We start from the raw sequence: 16,020 nt of genomic DNA, 5'->3' as shown, positions 1-16,020 counted from the left end.
CACCAGGCTGTACCCCCCTTCATAAGCTCCCCCCTGCTCACGCTGTGTCCCCCACCTCGAGGGGCTGTCCCTTGGGCTGAGCAGGCAGTGCTGCATGATGGCACAAGGAGGTGTCGTCCCCCCCCACCCCAAAAAGCAGCGATGCACAGCATCCGGAGGGGGTCCCAGTGACAGCCCTGGGGGGGCTGTGCTGAGGACAGATGGGGAGCAGGGCAGGGACATGCCTCCAAGGGGGCCACAGCAGACACGAGCACCCCAATGGCACAAGGTCTTGTACCCCTCATGCCTGGGCACCCACCCAAACCACCCAGCAGAAGCCACTGAAGGCCACTCGTGGTCCCTGGGGCTCAGCACGAGCCCTTGCCATGGAGGGCAGCTCCAGTCCCTCCCTGAGGAGAGCACCAAGCAGAGCCCATGGCACCCCAGGAATGGGGGTCCCTGCTCCTCCTCCTCACAGCCACCACCCCTGTACGGCCCAGAGTGCCCTACCCCGCCATGACACAACAGCAACACAAGGCACAGCAAAAATCTTACACTTAACAAAAGGTTAAAAATTTAAATACTCTCCAACTTTAGTGCAAGGCAAGCACATGATACCACAGGTCCAAGTAGGTGCTCAGCCCCCCCGGGGGGCCTGGCTCAGAAGGAGCACGAGGCAGCAGCACGCACATGTGCACACACATGTGCGCATACACACACACACACACACACAGACAAGTTATTGCTCGGGACACAGCTGGGACGAGTGTGCACAAGAGGGGACATGACCAGCAGAAGGGAGAGGCGCGCTGAGCCCTACGCTGCTCCCCAGGGACACCAGGGGACTCCAGCCTCACCACTCCTGCCCTGTCCTGGGGCACAGGAGCTGTGCTGGCTCCCCGGGACCCCTGGGGACACACAGACTGAGCTGGTACAACAGGGGACAAACTGATGCCAACCCTGCTCCCTCTTGGGTCACAGCTGACAGCATGACCCCAGGAAGGGACATTCCCTTTACCACAGCTTTGCTCCCTGAGAGCAGGGTCCCTTATGTGTCCTCTGACACCGAGCTGTGGGACTGGGGACTGCGGCACCCTCAGCAGACACAGATGGCTGGTCTGGAGCTGGTGGGACTGGGCCGGGGCCATCCTGCACCACTCTGGGGATCAGACTGACCCTTTGGACCCAGCAGCGGGTACCTTCTGAGCTGTGTCCCACTGTGCCACCAGCATCCTGCCAGCGGTCTGAAGAGGGGGCCGGGATCAGCTCCCCGGAGCTGGCAGCATGTGCGAGACGAGGCAGGAGGAAGCAGGCTCCGGCAGACAGGGAAGCAGGGATGAGGCAGTGACGTTCTGCTGCCAGGATGCAATGGTAGACGCTTTGGCACAGCGCTTGCCTGCGCCTGGGGGCTGAGCAATGGACTCCGCTGGAGCCAGGGACGCCTCAGCACGGCCAGAAAGGTCCAGGAAAGATGCTTTAGGCACCTCAAGGCACAGAAGGCCTCTGCCCAGGACTCCCCGGTACAAAGCTGGGACTGTCGCTCCCCCCATAGGAGGACATTTGTGGCTGTGACAGGGTGGGGGCAGTGCGGGCCCCCACCTATAGATTAAAAAAATGACATGTGATATGTACAGACTGACATATATAAATATACACCAAACCTGCAGCGCCACTTCGGCACCGTGGAATGTGTCAAGCAGAGCTGCTCCAGCCTGGCCTCGGCCCACGCCGGCACAATCCCTCCCTCCCACCCTGGGCCCGGGAGGGGAGCGGCAGCCGGCGGGCGGCAGGAGCACAGTCCCAAGCGGCAGATTCACAAGTGTCCAGGTCTCTCTCGGGGACGAGGGCTTGTCCCCGGGCCAGAGGCACCCCGGCCCGAGCTGCCTGCTGCCGCCAGGCCTGTAGCCATCCTCACAGTCTTCAGATACAGACGTGTAAAGCTGTAAACAAATCCACCTTGTGGGCCCACTGCTACCTTGTCCTTCAGGCTGGGCTGTTGTTCTGCTGGGCACCCAGAGAGGCAAGGGGGTCCCCGGGGCTGGAGATCGAGCTGTGCTCTACAGCCGGGTGGGCTCTTCCTCGCTGTCGCTGCAGTTTCCACAACAGTCCTGAAGTCAGAAGGGCAAGGAGAGGGAGGAGGGAGAGAGAGGAGCACAGCAAGCAGAGGGTGAGCATGGTCACACAACCCAGCCTACAGCTGCCCTCTGGCAGGGAAGGGCCAGGGACCACCCCCCAAGCCTGTGCATGGGCAAGCTACATGGAGGCAAGGGGCTGGAGGGGACCCCCAGGCTGCAGAGAAACAGTCAAGCTGCATCTGGGGGTTCAGCTCCTGGCAGACAGACTGGTGAGCACACAGCTGACTAGCTCAGAAGCTGGGAAGAAGGGCTCCATGGACTACAGCCACCCAGGGAGACAGCTCAGTGCCAGCACAGACGATCTGCCCCGCTCAGGGCTCAGCCGGCCACAGAAGCAGCTGAAGCCCTTTTTGCCGGAACGGGAGGGAGCCTGAGCACGGGGCAATGCCAAACCCTTCACAGTTTCTCAACCCTTCACTGTGTCCTGCATATCTGAAGAGAGGAGTGAAGGGAACTTCCCACAGACCCCTGGGAGCAGAGCTCCCAGCAGCGGCGCTGCAGGGGCAGCTTTGGCTCAAGCTGAGGGCAAGGCCTCCCTCACGAAGGCAGCGAGAGCAGGGAAGCGGGATTAGTGGCTCAGGGGGCAGTTAGAACAACAAGCAGCTTGTGCTCTGCTGGGGGAGAGGGATAGGCACTGAAGGACAACACTCCTCTTTCCCAGATCTTGCCATGTCCGCGGGCCACCGGGTATTTCCCTGAGCAGAGCAGCCAGGACAGACTGCTCACCTCTGGAAAGAGAAAACACGTGGCAAATCACAGCCCAGCCCCTGCTACAGGCAGCTGCCCATCCTCTGGCAGGTCCTGCCTGCCTTGGGAAGGGCTGGATATCCCAGCCCAGAGCTGGCTCTGGCTAGGGCAGTCCACTGAACAGTGAGACACTACTCGGAGCGCATCAGAGAACCAGGAGTCAGCACTGGGTGGCTGAGAGTGGGTCCAGAGCCAACCATACTCGAGTCCCACAGCTGCGAGCAGCTGTTGAGAGGCAGCAGCCCAAACTTTGCCAGTCCTGGAAAGAAGGCAAAGACTGTTCTGGGCAGAGGAGACAGGCAAGCAAGCCCATAGCAGCTGCAAGACATTTCCGTTCTCCTCATCCCTCGAAAGCACTGCTCTCTGCCTTCTCAAGGTCTGGCAGAAATGCTCTGGGGAGCTCAGGAGCCCATTCCAAGAGCAAAGTCTTCTTCGGGGATGGCATTATTCATGTAGGAAAAGAGCAGACTTGCTATTTTAGTACCTTCAGCAACAGCCATGTCCCTGTGTGACTGCAGCATATTTACCCAGGACCCTCCTTTAGTCCCCTCGACTCCCCTCGCACAGGGAATGCCAGCCAGGCAACGGCTGGCTCCCTGCAGCCTCACGTGGGTCCCTATGACAGCCTTGGGGTCTGGCCACCAGGCACAGGGGGAAACTTTGACTGCTTCCCCCCAGTGCTCACCCCCCTGCTGTTTGCCTGGCACAGACAGGAGAGGGCTCAGGGCTGCTACAGGACTTGCCAGGGAGGAAACGCTGGGCAAACACTTACCTGTCGGCTGAACAAGCGCTGGAGTAACCCTTTTTTGGGCTGTGGAGAAGGCTGCCCTTTCCAGTCTAGGTCTGGGGGCACTGTGCCGTCTGTGCTAAAGACATTCAGTTCCTTAAAACACTCCGTCTCAATCATCTGGAAGAGAACAAAGATGGCTGCAGTAACTGCCACACAAAGGCTATCACCGAGGGCCCAGCAGAGCACAAGAGCAGCAGGGAGAGCATGAACCCTGCGAGACACTGCACGTGGCCATGGTGGGCACAAGCAGGAGCAAAAACCTGTCCTGCAAACCTACCTCATTCTGCCAAGGAATGGGAACGCTTCCTGTAGCAAACTTCTGGTAGAAGTCATTGTCCGTGGGCTCCAGCTCCACTCCTTTCACTGTGGAGAACTGTTCGATGTCCAGAACATCCTTGCAGTAGATGGCCTGGGGCTAAACAGGACAAAGACTGCTCTAATGCCAGACTCCACTAAGATGCCACCACCTCAAGCAACTGCAGCTCATGGCCAAGCCCAGTCTTCCTCTCCCTGCAGCCCAGAGCTTGCTTGACCCCTTTTTTCCCAGGCTCCAGAAACAAGAGAGAAGGGGATGGGGCACCATCTCCCTCACTTGCACCACCCCAGGGCTCCTGCTTCCCTTGACAGCACCAGTGACTGAAGAGGTCAGGAGACTGGCAGGCACTTACATCTGGCTTGAAGGGGGGGTCCAGCATGCCTGCTTCCAGCCTCCTGAAGTTGAGATGCTTGAAGAGAGGGTGCTCCTTCACTTCCTTGGCCCCAGCTCCTCGGCACCCCAGGCGCTCCAGAGGGTCTTTGCACAGGAGCTGCAACAGAAAGGAAATCAGTGCCCCAGGTGGAGGGTGCTTGGGGCAGCAGCAACCCTGAGGTTGGCCAGGCTCCTGCAATATGTCTCTAGGGTCGGCACAGGCCTGCTAGGCAGCTCTGAGAGCGAGGAATTAAGGCACTCTGGACTCTCCTGCTCGGTCTTATCAGAGCCAGAGCAAGGGAACGTGGCTGCCAGCAAAGACAGGTGGGAGGGAAGGGACAGGGATGCACACTCGTACCATGGTGCAGAGTGAGCGGGCGCAGGGCGAGAACTTCTCTGAGTACTCCTCCTGCACTTCCTTCACCAGCCGCTCCACCTCCTCCCGCTTGATCTTCTTCTTGCGCTGCTGGAAGGGGGACTGTCCCTCGATCATCTCATACACCAGGCAGCCCAGAGCCCACCAGTCTGGGCTGAATGTATAGCGCTCATTCTTCACCACCTCTGGAGCTACACAGGAGCAGGGGTGAGGGATGTGTGAAGGCAGGGAGAACATGTGTGCAGTCAGAGACCACTTTTTGACTAAAACTGGGCCACTTACCCATGTAGCCAACTGTCCCTACTCGGCCCTTGATCGTTTGGCCCTCTGGCACGTGGACAGCTAGTCCCAGGTCTGAGATACGGATGTGACCTGCACAGAGGAGAGGGCAAGGTCAAGGGACAACGTTTGAAGCTGCCAAGAACACAAAGTAACCCTGGTTCAAGCACAGGAAAAGAGGAGGACCCATGCCCAGGGCTCCTCTTGACTGGCACTCACCGTGGTCATCTAGCAATATGTTCTCTGGCTTCAGGTCCCTAGGAAGGAAGAGACTTGATTAGCAAGAAGCCCGTTGTCAAAGCAAAGGACACACGGAACAGTGACATCTGAAGAACTGACAGATAAGCAACAGAGGGATGCAATGTCCCTGCCTCAGGCACACAGATAACATTCCCCTCACCCCCAACCCCAGAGTTTGCCCTGCAAGCTCCCCCCTCCCAGGCAGAGGAGGAGGTTGTGACAATCTTCAACCCTCTGCAAGGAATCAGTGAGCCTGTGGTTGACTCCTTTGCAGGAGCAGTGCTTGCTATGGGGCAGGCCGTGCAAGAGAGAAGGAGCAGAGGCTTCTTCTGCTTACCCTGCCCCAGGGCAAGGCAATGCTGCATCACACAACCAGGTGAGTACAGTCATACAATCAGCTTGTTCTCCCTCCTGCCCAGCTCAGTCTCCAGCTATGGGGGCAGCCCACTCTCCTTTGTTCTAGTGTCAATACTGCCCAGGGAGCTGAGCACCCAAGTGCCTGCCCCGAGGCACTTGCTGCATGATCACATCCTGTTCTTGGCGATCATTTACCAGCCCAAGGAAGCCAAGCTGGGCTCTCCCACGACATCAGCTTTCTCTTCCTGATCCCCTCTCACCCAGCTCTGTGCTGCTTTGAAGCCTGAGCTTATTTTCTCGAGAAGATAGACCCAGCTGGGCTAGTAAGAGCAGCAGGAACCCTCTTGCTTCTGCAGCCCGTACAAGGTCTCTCAGCAGGGGCCAGGCAGCGCGCACCTGTACACTATCCTCTCCTGGTGCAAGTCCTCGAGGCCACAGCAGATCTCGGCAGCGTAGAAAGCTGCCCGGGGCTCCTCGAAGCCAGCCTCTCCCATGTGGTAGATATGGAACTTGAGGTCCCCTCCATTCATGAGGGTCAGCACTAGGCAGAGAGCATCTTTAGTTTCATATGCATAGGCTAAGCTCACCTGCAATTCAGGGCAGAAAGGCTGTTAGAAGACACAGCTGGAAGAGGGAGGTGCCCATGCTCTGATGGGCACTTTGTCATCCAAACAGCCACTCATGGGCAGCAGGTCTGAGCCTTTGCCAGCAGTGGAGGCACAAGGGGAACTGTGCACACCCAAGGAGGCTGCGGAAGTGCCCAGCAGCCCCTGCACCCCACCAGCTTTCCTCAGATGGGAAAGACACTATTTCCCTGGGTCAGGACTGCTCCCCTCCAGGGGTGAGCAGCACCCAACAGCAGTCCTGGGGCAGCTTCTGATGAATCCTCCACAAAGGGAGGTTTCAGGCTGTCCACACCTCAGGGCAGCCAGGGAGAGAGCTCCCTACTACACAGCTCAGGGCTAGGCTTCTGCCCACTTGGCTGTATGGAGAGACAGTTCTCACTGCTTTCTTCTGCCCCAGAGGTTAACAAGGTGCCTGTGAGACCAGATGGGTGTTTGGGCCTGACTTTGGGGACATTTAGCTCATCTGGTGGAGGCAGCAGGAGGTCCTGCCAGACACCTGCCTTGTGAGAGATCTGCAGCCAACAGGACCCTACCTTGTGGGCAGGGCCTGCTCCTGCTTCTCCACATGGGGCGAGGAGCGCGGAGGTGCCAGGCTGGCTGGTTGGAGGAAGAATCAACCACCGCAGCAAAGTGAGAGCAATTCCTATGTACTTACTACAAACCTACTGTTCACTTTTTCCAGGATCTGTTTCTCATTCAGGGCCATGGCCTCTCCTTTCCGCTTTTTGATCCGCTTCTTCTCCAGCTTCTTGCAGGCATACATCTTGCCTGTGGCACGCACTTGGCAGGCACAAACCTGGGGGGGAAACAAGGCTCAGCACCCTCCTGCTGCCATTTCCAGGGAGAGGTCTAGGTCTAGATTCTGCTATCAGGAACAGGCATGGGAAGGCAAAGGTGTTCCTTGTCCCCACCTCGCTCTGAGGTTAGCAAGAAGCCCGTTCTCAAAGGAAGGACAGAGGGAACAGTGACATCTCCAGATGTCACAGATAAGCAGCAGAGGACTGTGGTGCTCCTACCACCTGTAACAGCACCATGGCTGGTGCCTGGGAAGACAGAAGGCCACTCCAGAAACAGAAGGAAGCCTGACAGAGACAGTTTTCAGGAGCACAGTTTCTGCTCCCAAGACACCAGGAAGAGACCTGACTGCCAAGGCAGCAGTACGCACCACGGGGCACAGGCTACCTGTGCAACACCCCCCACACCTCCAGTGCCCAGCAAGAGGGGAGCTCCAGCCCCTCAGAGGGGAACCGACGGACGGTGAGATGTCCAGAGCACAGCAGTGCCCAGTGCAGAGCCCCCACAGCTCTCCCCAGACAGCAGCACCTGCCTCCAGGTGCTGGAGCAGCTTGTAGCACCCCGATGGCCAGCCCAGGTCTGCAACTGGCTGTGGGCCATGGTGGCTGCCTGGTACCCTGAACGCAGAGGAAATGCTGGTCACTCACCTCCCCAAAACCGCCCTTGCCCAGCACACGGTACTGGCGGAAAGTGTTTTTGGTCACTGGCTGCCTGTGAGGGAAAGGAAACTGGAGTGAGATGGGAGCAGAGAGAGAGCAGGGGCTGAAGCCCACACCACCCCCGTGCCCTGGCCTGAGAGACTGTGGCTCTCCCCAAAACCCCTGCTCAAGCAGACCTTGCTTCCCTGGGAGGCAAGCAAGGCTTGCCTAGAGTGCCTGATGGTGCCAATAAAGGGCCCTGAAGGAAAGCAAGAGCGGACAAAGGACAGGCCCCTGGCTCCTGCTAGGGCCCAGCACAGGAAGGAGCCCTCAGGCAGCCCGTGTGAGCAGGGTGCAGGTCTCCCAGAGATGCCAAGGAGCGTTACCGTTCCAGCCATTTCCACTGCAGGAAGCGGTTGAAGTACAAGCTGTCGAGGTAGTCAGCAAAGGGAGCCACACTCAGGTAGTCGTGGATAAGCCTAGGAGAGAGCAGAGCCAGCAAGGTTCCTGAGAGCTGACCACAGCCACAGAAAATGCCAGCGGTCCAAGGGAAGAGGGGGTGAGCAGCCCTGCCAGCCCGGCCACTTTGCCATCCCCTCACCCAGCCCAGCACTGAATCACCCACGTGGCCCTGGCCCAGAAAGCCCCACTCCACGCTAAGCCTGATGCAAAAGGAAGGTTGCGTTGGAGGTATCGCTGTGACGAACATAGCACCCTGGGATGGGGCTGGCACTGCTAATTGTGCCCTCTCAGCACCAGCCCGGGCTGTGGGACAAAGGGGGACAACGGGACTCTTTGCAATTGCCCCTCTGCTCACAGGGCAAATGCTCGCTCCAGGCTGTAATCAGCTGCTGAGAGCTGTTAGCAATGTTCAGCACCAGGCGCTCAGTTGTTCAGCTTCAGATGAATATCCAGCACAAAAGGCCACAGGGGATCCCGCTCGAGAGAGCTAACTGCCTCGGAGAGCGGTGCCAGGGCTGCCCAGCGGAGTAAAGAGCCTTAGACATAGTGTCTAGACTGAAGACATGCATCAAGGAGAAGCGGACGGGCTCTTCCCCTTTCAGAGCTTGCCAAGAGCAGGCAGGGCCCAGCCCGGAGGCTCTGCATTCAGACACCGACTCTGGTTACCACACACAGAGCTAACGCTCCCCAGAAGACTGCAGCAAAGCCATTGCCACAGCTCTGCACTCGATTAGGCAACGTGCTCCAGCTACTGTTCAGGGAGGGGTGGAGGCCATAAGCCTGGTTTGCCCAACAGCTTCCGCTTTGCACCCGGAGCCAGGACCTCGGCCACCGCTTCTGCCATGGGAACAGAAGTGACCTTAGATCCCTGTAGCAACAGCCAGTGTAACCTAACCACAACGGCCACATCTGTGGCCAGCAGGACAGGGCAGCTGGCACCGGGACTGTGGCTGTCAGCTCTGCTCTACGGGTGCCTACGAGATCCAGGCACAAGACCAGGAACATCGTGGCCAGATGCTGAGTTTTGCTGAAACGGGGTTTTCCCAAATAGCAACTCAAGACCCCTGGCAGACAGAGGAGTGACAGAAGTTTCTGCAGCAGCTTGTGGCTCCCAGAGCCCACAGGAGCTCCCTGCATTTGTTTTCCTGTAGCTGCAAACCACTAGCCCAAAACTCCTGTGGCCGTAGCACCAGCCCTCGCTCTCCTAGAGGACAGGACCACAAGGGAGAAGGTGAGTTAGCTGCCCCTATCGTGCCCACCCTATGCCATGGTGCGACCTGAGCAGGCCCCAGGCCTCCAACTTACTTAGTGGATTCCTTGAAGAGCTCCTTGGAAGATTCCTGTTCCAGCCTCTCACAACAGGCATCCACCAGCTGCGAGGGGACTTCAGGCACATGGTCCTCACTCTGGGGACAAAGGGATGGAGTCAGGCATAGGGAGCTGAGCACAAGGATCTTCCCAGGAAGGAGAAGCCCACAGGAACAGCAGAGAGGTGCCAGTCTGCTTTAGGGCCAGCAGGAAAAGCAGCAATGGTTGCTTGTGAGGTGGTGGGGTGGCTCTGTACTCTGCCCTCACCATCCTGCCCAGCACATTTGCTGTGGCAGGACACGGGCAATGACAGCTGTCAGCTTTCCAACTGCTCTACCATTGCAGGCAGCAAACACAACCCTCTTACTCACGTTTGGCTTCAAGTACTTTTCAATCAGGTGCTGCCCGCATTCCTTCCGCTTCTCATCTGGAGCCACTTCGTACCCTGCCTGCACAGAGCAAACAGTGTGAGGAGCCGGTCCAGCCAGGAACCCAGCCTTGCTACCGGGCAACAGCTGCAGAGCAGCCCTCTGCCCAAGGTTTCCCATGCTTTCCTGGAAAACCAGATCTCCAGCTCCCTAAGCAAAGGCCCAGCCCTATCTTGGAGAAACTGCAACTCACAGGTTTTTTTCCTTCAGGAAAACCCTACGTGCCCAGAAGTACCTGGCAACCGCTGGAGCACTCAGGGCCAACCAGTCCATGCCCAGGGCGCCAAGAACATCCCTGCCTCCCCTGGTGAAGCCCAACGGGGCTTTGCTCTTACCACGGCATCCAGGAACTTGACGCAGCGTGACAGCTCAGGTCGTGTCTCGCAGAACTGCCGAAAGAGCATGTGCCCAATGGGCTGTTTCTCGCACAGGCTGTGGTAGTCCCGCTCTGCAAATGTGGAGAAGATCACTCACTGCCAGCCCTCAAAGGAGCAGCCACAGCCCACCGCCCCGGCCACCAGCAATGGTAGACGGGCTTGCGACTCACCAGCTGGCTGGTCACAGGTCCCACCAGCCTGAGAGTCCCAGGAGAGCAAAATGCACCCCGTGGGTACAAGAGGCATGATTTTACACTCCCCTATGAAAGATCCTCCCCAAAAGAGGCTTGGCCTACTGTTCTGTACAGCCTGCCCCCCTTGTTTCTAGCAAGGGACCTTCGTGTCCCCTGCTTGCCTGGATGCTCTCTTCTCAATCATCTCCCCATGGAGATCAACTGACTATTCCAGATGCACAACTTTCCTTGGAACACAAGGAACACCCCGGGCTTATTTTGAGGCAGATCTTCCAGGCCAAGAGTTGCTCTGATGACTCTTACAAACCACTCATATTCCCAAAGGCCCTGCTGGAAGCAGCAGCATCACAATGGGAGGCACCATTTCCACAGAGGTCCTGTTAATGCCACACACAGCAATTAAATCCCCTCCCTGACTCCACAGCACAGCCACTCACTTGTACATCAACTCCTACTGCCCTCCTGGAGCTCGGCTTCCCCGCTGATTCCTCCTACCCCTCTCTGAAGCCTGGCAGCCCAGGCACAAACCCCTTTGACTATCCGGAGCACTTCCAGTTCTCTGCTTTTTTTCCCACCCCTTCCACTCTCAAGACGTGGTCTGATCATGGGCCAGAACTGATTTCTGTTGCAGCCATTGCCACCCAGGGCTGTGAGCTGCAGATGTGCAGCCGTCCACCGCCGCGCAGGGGATCTTCCAGCCCTCCCCAGTGCTGGGTATTGCTGGCCTTCCCTTCCCTCCCCTGCCCAACAGTTTCTCCCGAGGAAGCTGTGGCTTCCTGAGGGTGCAGGAGAGCGCAGAGTCGGCCGGGCTGTGGTGGGGGAGGAGGATGCCTCGCCAGCTCCGCTGCACTGGCCGGTTTCTTTGTGCGTGCAGAGGAAGGAGTTCCCTTCAGCTGAGGAGGACATGAGTTTGCTGCCAGCAAGATCAGAAGCTTTTGGCTGCCCTCGCCGCTGCCCAGGCTCACACGAGGTTTCTCCTTGTGGCCAGGGCACAGAATGCTTAATTCTGCAGTGGGAAAGCAGCCCACCATGCACATGGTCCTGCCAAGCCTCTGGAAGAGGAAAGAAATGCCTTTCTAGCAGGATGTGAAGGGAAAACAAAACCACTCCAGGCAAAGAGTGATCCAAGCACGAGGAACAGGGTCACCTTTCCCACGGGGAAACCAAGTGAGGTGGCCACCACCTGGGTCAGAAGCACTTCTTGCGTGCCTCCCCAGGGGCAAGTGGGGACACTGGTGGTGACAAGCAGCCGCTGAGAGGGACTTGCCTCCCAAAACATCACAAGGTCACTGTCCTGGACAGTGGGACAGCAGAGACAGACAGATCACCAGCATTCACCACCAGCAAACAGGCAGCATAACAAAAGTGAAGTTCAGTGCTGGAAAACATGTCATGACACCCACAGGAAGGGTGGCTGCAGGCAGAGGATGGGCATCAGCTGAGGGAAAGCACTGCTGAGGGGCACACAAGTCAGAAAAGCAGATGGGGTTGGAACAGCCAGGATGGGAGCTGCAAGGAGAGCCCATGCCAGGGCTGTGTTGGGTGCTCAGAACTTGCTCCAGAGAGGAACTGTGCAGCAAAACTGAGGGGAGAGTCCCCATCTGACTACACTTGGCTGCGAAGCTGGCCCCAGGAGGTGGTGCATGGCATCCACAGCAGCAGAACCAGGCTGTTGGGAGCTTGGAGGTTACAGTGTGGACAATGGAGGCTGAGTTATTCCAAGTGATACAGTCCCACATGCCCTCAAAGGGAGTCACTCCTCTCCTTGGGGCTGCCAGGACCTGATAAACCTGGGCAGGGTGGAATTGGGGACCGGAGCTACAGAAACCTCCCAAACCTACTCAGACCAGTGACACTTGCTCTGAAACAAGGCCAGCACTGTGCAACTCTCCAGCTGGCAGCTGAACCTGGAGTGACAATTTAAACAAGCTCTCCCCTTCCTAGGAAGCAGAGCATTCCCACCCCCTGCGCTCCAAAACAACTTCACATGATCTCAGGACCAAGCCTCCTGCACAAACAACATTGAAACCATGAAAAGTACAAAGTGCAGTATTAAAATGACATGTCACACCCTGCCCAACTGTACAATTCTCATCTGTACCCCAGATAACCCAGTTTTGCCCAAGAAAAGCCAGTGCATTAGTGGTAGAAGCCGAGTCTGCACAGCAGGGCTGAATCCCAGACAGGGAGCCCAGAGGACGTTAGCAGGACCTCTGTTATTTATGCCAAGGCACCCCAGAGTGATGGTCCAAAACTCTGCAACGTTGAGCAGGTCTGTTTGCACAGAGAAGGTGGTGTACCTCTAGTGAAGCTCATCACAGTCTAGAAGGTGTGTGGGTACATCAACAAACATTATCTGACAAGCGCCACGCAGCTGTGACTTACTGACCCATCATTTCTTCCCCGAGCTCTGAGAAATCCCGGCTGGGCTTTGGCCAACACGTACCCCGTTATAGGTCCCTGATCCTTGTACGACTCAATTTTGGGTGCACAACACCCACACGTGCTCACCCACCGGCCCCGGGCACTGCCCAGCTCCCACCAGCCACCGCGTCTCACCAAGGGTTTGTCGAAGATCCTCACAGAGGCTGATGTGGGGGAACTGCAGCATCTGGCGCCATTTCTTACTCTTGCCTTTCCGGTTTCCGCCACCACCTGCAGGGCACACAAAATTGGTACCATGAGTTATGAAGCAAGGACATCCAGCTGCAGCCAGGAACCAAGAGAGGAGATACCCTCTGTCCCTTCACATGAGCAAGACCAGGCAAGGAAAACAAGACTGAAGTGGTACTGCCGTCTCCTGGCTGGCAGAACTAAAGCCTCTGACTGCCAGAAGAAGTGGACAGACCAACCACTCTGGCTGCTGAACAACATCTCAGCCAAAAACACAAAGACCTTTCACCTGGACATCTCAGCTAATTTGTATTTAGGATGGGAGAATCAGGGCAGGGGCAGGAGTGCCTAAAGCCACAGGTTGGTTTCGCCTGCACAAGAGTTCTTGGCTCCCAGGCCTGTCCTCAGGACCTCTGCATAACTAATCACCTCTCCAGGCCAAGCCTTGCTCAACGTGAAGCTTTTCCTGCCGTAGTAACGATGTTCATGCCACCTACTCATTTCAGACTGATTGCTTACTCCAGGGAGGGGCTCTCAGAGGGAGGACATGAAGCTGGGAGACAGGAATTCCTGCTCTAATCCCAGCTCCACAGACAACTCACTGCATTGCCCGGGGCTCATCACTTCAGTTTCCCACCTGTGAAGTGGGGACACTCCCACCTTTCTCCAGAGATAAGCCAGCCTCAGAAAAGCGAGATCCAAGAACCAGGTATTATTCCAGCTTCAGTTGCTGCAGTAAATGCCCAGTGCTGGAGGACAGGGTGGGAAAGCTTCTAGATAGACCAAAAAATTTACATCATAGCAAGCACTAAGTACTGAAATACTTGTACGCCTGATTTCTGGGATCAGCCAACCTCCAGGGATTGCCTTCCCCCAGCTTGGTGCCAACAAACACACAATCTCCCACCTCCCTTTGGAAATACATTAAACCACCCTGCTGAGTTGGGCCAAAGGCACAACTTTCTGAAATCTGGAGGGGGGGACGGACGGGGGTTGAACATCATTTATCAGCTCTTGAGAAACACTTTCATAACACTTTCCTCCACTGCGGATGCAATTCAGCCCCTAATCCTAGACACAGTCCCCGGGCCATGCAACTCCCTGCACCGCAGGAGGCCTTGGTTGGTCAGGCAGGTGAGACGGGGCCATCGTGGCCGGCTTTCTGCAGGGCCACCCCCGGGTCCGAGCCCCTGGCACGCTGCGGGTCACTGCGCCACATCTGCCCCGCACCAGCAGCTGGGCTGCACGATTGTACAAACTCAGGAAGGAAGTGACTCAAGGGTAAGCAGGGGTGGAAGAAACCAGCAGCACAGACACCTTCTTGTCAGCCACCGCTTGTGGCTACGAAACGGATGGGGACAACTAAGTAAGGGCGCAGGAGGACACGCTATCCTCCCCCTGCGAGCGCCCAAGGAAAGGCAGAGGTGTGCCCCGTGGCACCTGGAGGACGAGGACCGGCAGCTTGCATTTCCTTGAGTTGTTTGCTTTGAAAGGAGGCTCCAGCGCCCTTCACACACAGCTCTCCCCTGCCCTCCCGGCACCGCAGCAAACAGCCCAGCAGGGAACTTGTCTCCTGCACAACACCAACCTCCCAGCACCCCCATTTTGGGGATGGGGTGGGGCAAGGGGTGGCCCACCTCCACCCAGAGCTCACCATATGGGAGCTTCAGGGCTTGCTGATAGCTCAAAGCTGGTCTGCTGTCCCTCTGCCAGAGGCCAGCAGGCAAGGGGGGCAGCAGGGGAAGGATCTTTCACTTTCCAAACCCCCCTGGAAGAAGCCAGTAAGAAGCCTTCCTGGGTCAAACCCTCCTAGAAGAGTTTGAAGGAAACAGACCATGGTCATCTTACAGCATCAGCTGCAGATGGTTGTCAGCAGCTCCCCCAGCACGTCCAGCATGATCTCAGCCCTGCACTCCCACACCACACCAGGAGGGTCCCAAAAAAGCCAGGCTGGGGCAAAGCATGTGCTGCTGTCGGACCCAGCCAGCCCTGTCCTGTCACACAGGCTGCTGGAGCTGGCCCCAGTGGCCACCACGGCCAACCAGCCATGGTTGGAGAGCTGAGGATGGGCAGCAGAGCCACCTGTGGAACCACCGTCCTGAGCGTGCCGGTGGATCCTATCTGCCTGCAGCCAAACTGCCCACCCTCCGCCAAGGCTGAGGCACCAGAGGAGCACGGGGAAGCAGCCCAGCATCCGTCTGATACCTCGCTCTGCACCAGCAACCCAACTCTGCTCTGCCAGGAGACCATCTCCTGGTCACTTGCTCCACGTGAAGCAGGGCCTCATGTCTTCCAGTCCCGAACGTTGCTGTTGGGTTTTGTCTGGATTCGCTTTGGAACCAAACCTTTCCGTTATGAACCCTAACGCCATGGTCCACCGCGGTCACCATGCCTGAAGTACCGACACTCAGCCTGATTTCCAAGCAGCTCTGAAATGTTTCTGCCCACGTAAATTTAATTCTGTTGCTCTTTGCTCCCGCAAATCTAATTTCTGCAGCTCTCTAACTAGATTTCAGCGGGCCCCTCAGGCTCCAGAATGACTCGGTCTGGCCAGCTGCACACCGTGGGCCAGGAGGGGCTGTCCTCCCCCCGCCGCTTTACGTGATTTAACGAACTCCCCGGCGCCCGCCCGAACCGCATCTGCCCCGCAAAGGGCCAGGCTCCCGCCTGACAGGAGCACGGCTCTGCTTAACCCATCCTGGGGTTTCCCCGCACCGGGGCCTGGACACAGAGCCCTCGCCCCTGAGGCAGCGGGAGGTTTGTGGCCCCGCAGCAAAGCGCTGAGGGAACGGGGGGCCGGGGCTGGTGTGAAAGCGGCGACCTCCCGGTAGGGACAGCTCAGGGCCGAGCCCCGGGGAGCGGACGCCGCTCTAGGAAGCGGCCCAGGTGGGCTGACGGCTCAGGCCACCCGCCGGCCACCACCTCCCGGGCGCTGGGCTCGCTCCACGGCCGGGCTGTCCCCGGGCCCGCCTGCCCCACCGCCGCCCC

At 57.9% G+C, this 16,020-nt stretch overlaps 1 protein-coding gene across 3 annotated transcripts; it reads right to left on the bottom strand.

Moving 5' to 3' along the window:
- Positions 1-530: 530 nt before the first annotated feature.
- GRK6 (G protein-coupled receptor kinase 6) lies at positions 531-13,080 on the bottom strand. Of its 3 annotated transcripts, none has more exons than XM_014948264.1 (15): positions 12,979-13,080; positions 10,184-10,296; positions 9,792-9,869; positions 9,418-9,518; positions 8,037-8,129; positions 7,660-7,723; positions 6,873-7,013; positions 5,988-6,178; positions 5,214-5,251; positions 4,998-5,087; positions 4,698-4,906; positions 4,320-4,457; positions 3,929-4,066; positions 3,634-3,768; positions 531-2,842 (listed from the first exon to the last, which is right to left on the bottom strand). In XM_014948264.1, exons 1-15 carry the CDS (start codon positions 13,028-13,030, stop codon positions 2,837-2,839), a joined length of 1,587 nt encoding a protein of 528 aa, XP_014803750.1. In that variant the 5' UTR covers positions 13,031-13,080; the 3' UTR covers positions 531-2,836. The 3 variants fall into 3 exon arrangements, with proteins under 3 accessions (XP_014803750.1, XP_014803749.1, XP_014803751.1); XM_014948263.1 differs by having other exon boundaries at positions 531-2,087; XM_014948265.1 differs by having other exon boundaries at positions 531-2,087; positions 5,988-6,132; positions 6,884-7,013.
- Between the last annotated feature and the right edge of the window lie 2,940 nt (positions 13,081-16,020).

This window comes from Calidris pugnax, unplaced genomic scaffold (genome assembly GCF_001431845.1).
Source record: "Calidris pugnax isolate Ruff unplaced genomic scaffold, ASM143184v1 scaffold27, whole genome shotgun sequence".
NCBI lineage: Eukaryota > Metazoa > Chordata > Aves > Charadriiformes > Scolopacidae > Calidris > Calidris pugnax.
This window is presented reverse-complemented; position numbering and strand designations above follow the sequence as displayed.

Excerpts from the sequence above, each read along its gene's own strand:
- GRK6 (XM_014948263.1), bottom strand. The coding sequence starts at position 13,030 with ATGCTGCAGTTCCCCCACATCAGCCTCTGTGAGGATCTTCGACAAACC. Across the intron at positions 10,297-12,978 it reads GGATCTTCGACAAACCCTTG|AGCGGGACTACCACAGCCTG; the intron begins GTGAGACGCGGT and ends CCACATTTGCAG. Across the intron at positions 3,769-3,928 it reads CCATTCCTTGGCAGAATGAG|ATGATTGAGACGGAGTGTTT; the intron begins GTAGGTTTGCAG and ends GTTCTCTTCCAG.